Source organism: Lonchura striata, chromosome 1 (genome assembly GCF_046129695.1).
Source record: "Lonchura striata isolate bLonStr1 chromosome 1, bLonStr1.mat, whole genome shotgun sequence".
Classification (NCBI taxonomy): domain Eukaryota; kingdom Metazoa; phylum Chordata; class Aves; order Passeriformes; family Estrildidae; genus Lonchura; species Lonchura striata.
The window spans coordinates 35,380,845-35,385,387 of NC_134603.1; the positions used below are offsets into that span (position 1 = coordinate 35,380,845).

The 4,543-nt window shown below is 39.1% G+C and overlaps 1 protein-coding gene across 4 annotated transcripts in view; it reads left to right on the forward strand.

Moving 5' to 3' along the window:
• Nucleotides 1-2,884, forward strand: part of PDE7A (phosphodiesterase 7A) — a 75,161-nt gene extending 72,277 nt beyond the window's left edge. For all 4 annotated transcript variants that reach the window (XM_021555616.2, XM_021555617.2, XM_021555613.3 and 1 more), the window contains one exon: nucleotides 778-2,884. In XM_021555616.2, the coding sequence (XP_021411291.1) occupies nucleotides 778-989 (212 nt within the window). In that variant the 3' untranslated portion in view covers nucleotides 990-2,884. The remainder of the gene's footprint in view (nucleotides 1-777) is intronic.
• The last annotated feature ends 1,659 nt before the right edge of the window (nucleotides 2,885-4,543 follow it).

Below are 4,543 nucleotides of genomic sequence, written 5' to 3' on the forward strand. Positions count from 1 at the left end.
TTTTTATAGTTATTTTAATAAAAGTTGATTATGGAGATGAAATGGGACTCAGTTAAAAACATAGTAAAAGGAAAGAGCAAACTCAACAACTAGCACAGTATGAATTAATGCTTTAGATTGACACAAGCTGATGTGTTCAGTCAGCTGCACTGTTTAATTTAGAATGCTAGGAAATCATGTATTATTTTAGATAAGACTCACTTTTGGCTATCTTACCATGGATTTTTTTTTGCTTCATGGAATAGACATTACAAATAAATGAACATGTGCATACACGTGAAGTACATCAATGTGTTGTTTAAAAAATTAATAAAATTTGTATTTTGAAGTATTTTTAGTCACCCTAGTATTGTGAAAACAATGTATTATTTTCCCCTGTGTAGTATAATTCGGAAACACTGTAGGGTAATTAATTATGAAATATTTTAGAACTTTAATTTTTCTAAATTAAAGTGTGACTTAGTTGCTGATGTTTCGATTTCTTTCCCCCTCCTTATTGTCCAGTATTTGTCTTCATTTGGTCATTGCTGTGAAAGAAAGGTTAATTTGTAATGCAGTGTACTGCTGTTCTTCTGATTAGTAGAATCTTTTACATTTGGAGAGATTTTTTTAATAGAGGTGCCTGAAATATCTAAGTGAATATTTACAAGCACATTGGAGATTAGTAGTTTGACACATTTATTATTTGCTAAATGCTATTTAAAATATTAGGTTTGAGTATTATAATTTATCTCTGTATTGTTTTTTTATTTCATCTGCCTCTGCTTGTTTTTGAAGGTTTTATGACTTACTTGGTGGAACCACTGTTTGGGGAATGGGCCCGGTTTTCCAACACGAGGCTGTCACAGACCATGCTTGGCCACCTGGGACTGAACAAGGCAAGCTGGAAGGGAGTGCAGAGAGAACAGCTGGGCAGCGGTGACGATGTCGATGCCACTTTTGAGGAAATGGACTCAGACATTTTACCTCAGGAACCTCGATTGTCCTGACCTCAATCTCCATGACAAAACTGCCTCTTCCCTCGGTATCTGCACGGTTGGATTAAAGAAGACACATGCCAGCCCAAGGTTTTGGTAGAACGGTAAAATGATGCCAGCATTATTTATTTCCAAATTTTTCTTTGACACAGACCATTTGACCCAGAATTTTTTTAAGCCGCCAGATCTGAACATAGAGCAATATGCACCCGCCTCAGTTGGTTGTCGTTTGGAACCTCGAATATGCAAAGCACAGCAGCGACTGAGCCTTGGAGCAATGGGACAAAAGCTTCATCATGCCCCATGGCTTGGGTTTTCTCATGATATTTGGAATACAGTCTTCAAATCTAAGACTTGACATAGATTGTTCCACTCCCTTGGAATTTAGCAAGACTTGCATAAATGTGTTCAAAGCATACCTTCCACTCAGTCCCTGTTTTAATACGGAAATGTGAAGTGCCCATCCTCTGCTGCCTCTGGCAAGACTTGATGTTTACAAATGTACTCTGAAACTGTCGGTTCTAGACTTAACCTTTGCGCATGGCTGTGAAGGAACCACTAACTTGGGTTTTTTGCTTTTTTAAAAGAAAAAGATCAAATTTGAGACTGCAGCTCTTGTTTCTTTGGATGCCAGAAAAACCTCCCATTTGCCATAATTTTGTTTGTGCACTGGGAACTGAGCATTCATCATAGAGCACAGCCAAGCTTTACTCCAGTGCTATATGGGAATGCAATTTTTTAACGGCAAAAAACACTTCTGAATCTGGGAAGGGAAGGGGTGGGGGGGGAAGCGTCCGAACTGCATTGCGATTCCGCAGTGGGAACATCGCATGTTGTTCTCACTATTGTACACTTGAACTGCACATGCAAGAAAAAGGTGGAATGTCTAAACACCATAATCAGCTCAGGGTATTTGCCAATCTGAAATAAAGTGGGATGGGAAGCGTGTCCTTCAGAACAAGGGTACAAATGCCCCTTTCGCTGCAGCGTGTGTGTATGTGGTGTGGGTGTGTGAGTACGTTTGGGATGGGGGAGGGTGGGAGGGCTCGGGGAAGGGTTTGAACGGCAACATTTTTTTTTTTTTTAATTTATTCTTTTAGAATGTGACAATTTCATGAACAGCCACACTGGGGAGGAAACTGTAACAAATTGCTACAGATGCCTTAAACTATGCACAAAGCTAAGTGACCAAATTTGTTTTTGATTTGAAAAAAAATAATAAAAAAGTGCATTGTTTACGTATTCCTCCCTCTACTGAAATATTACCCACTGATGGGTTTTTGATGGGAAAAGAAGAAAATGTTTTTTAGGACAAAATTAAAGGACTAATTTTAAACTTAAAACATTCCATTTTTGTAATTTGTTTTACATTGTTTTAAGTACAGTAAGCACAACTGTAATCTAGTTTGAGAAACTGGTGCTTTCTTTTAGTTCATTTGTATTTCCCTGTTATTATTGTAAAAGACTGTTTATTAATTCTGTTTACAGTTTGTTGCAACAGCCATTTTTGGAAGAGAGCTTCAGCGTAAAGCCATTTGTAAAGGCTTTGCCATATTCATTTTAATATGTGCCTGTTGCTGTTAACTTTTAATTAATAAAACAAATCTTTTCACATTATGCTCCTGTACATTTAAGTTATGACTGAGTCCAGCGTTGTGGAAAGGTAGCTAAGGTTGCAGTCAGCTTCCACTGTAAAACTAAGCCAACTTTTGGATTTGAAAATACTAGTCCTCATATGCCAAAATTGATTGCCTCTTGGAGCTTGGCCTTTTACTGTTGAAAAGGAAATCCTGACTTACCTGATTGTTTCCCTTCTAAAACTGTTTATTATTCTTTCATGTTCCCTGAAGTAGTATCATTAATCTCAAAGTGGCCATGTTTAAAGAAATAAATTTCTAATGAAACCATTCTTTTGAGCCTGCGTGAACGTCCTTCCTTTGCTGCCAGTGCAAGTTCTTGATGTTGACTCCAAGAGAGAAGGATCAGATGGGACAAGGAGCTCTGGTTGTAACTTCCAGGAGAGAAGCGCCATTTTTGACAGGTTGCCTTTGAAAGGGTGCTTAAAGCTGGGAGAACACAGGTTAACAACTGAGTGTAACTTAGCACAGAGAAACTGAGAGAAACTTACTACAGAGCAACACTTCACTGGGTTAAATGTGGAAAAGTACTGATTCCTCTTGGACCTTTTTGAATTTAAACATATGCCAAACCTGCAGTTATTTTCAAAATGAAAACTAACATAAGACTGATGATGCCTTCTGTGATATGTTTGTAAAAAATTAACTTGGTTTAAAGACCATCAACTGCATTTTAAATTTTGCTTCTTGTTACAGGCATATGTTAATAATTAATTTTAATGAAAGTTAAGATTAATAATTTTAGAAATAGGTATATGGAGTATTTCAACATAGTACTTATGAAGAACCTGTGATTTTTTATCATTCTGCAAACTTGCTGTCCTTTGCTTTGACAGGACCCAGAAGAGCTTGTCTAAGTGTAAAATAGGAGTAAAATTTTATTTTAAGCCATCCTTCCTGGAAAGGGGTCTCTGGCTTTCCTACCAGACTGGATTTAGAAAGACTGCTTCTAATCCCATCTCTTAATGCACATGGAAGTGTCTTTCATTGGACTTGAACTGAAATAAGAACAAATGTTTTTTCCATGATGGCTAGAAGTGCCTTCTACAAATCCACACCGAACTTTAACATTCCTGCAGCTTCAGCCTTTCACGTGAGAGCCAAGAGCCCAAATATGCTAGGCCCAGGACCCAGAGCCCACGGCCACTAAGAGCCCCTGGAGCCCAGAATCCTGCTGGGGAAGGGGCCAGGCAGCCTCCAACTGCTCCAATTCACAGATCTGCTCCCAGCACTGTTCTGTACACAGACAGACTCAAACAGGCCTCGGGTTACGTCCAAGAGCCCTGCCCAGCCTCCGTGGGTGGCCTAAGTTTGAGCACTTTAGGTGTTTTTCTGTGGGCAGTGGCATTGTGTGTAATTTCAAGGAAAGAGATATAAATTAAGGTACAGTGTAAGATATTTGATGGTGGCTTTGTGATTTTCTTGCACAGATGACATTTCTTTTGCAGTAATTTTACATCACTGCTAAAGCTCACCTCATTTCTGGTGCTGGATACCCCATTTCAGATGAGCAATGTCTGGTGTGGGTAATTCTCATGCTTTAGCCTGGTTTAACAGATCAAGTGACATCTTGAATTTTACAAGTTAATGATTTAACTGGACTGCCAGCAGAACTGAGCGTACCAGGGGATGGAGAGGCTGTTGAACAAGTCCCTTCCTGCTATTGTTGTGGTGAGGCATAAACTCCTCACTGGTTCCTTAGAACCATTTTTTGTTTGTTAAACCAGCATGCACCTGAATGAACATGTGGGGCTGTTTCACACCCACCCCCTTACTGTTACTCCTGCTGCACAGCAAGGTGAGCAATGCAGTCTTGGAGGAGATGCAAGGAGGTTGTCACTACACTGATGTAGTCACTGTAATGGAATGGAAACTTCCATTTTTGTGGCTGCTGTCATTTGTAGAGTATCACAAATCAAATATGCCATC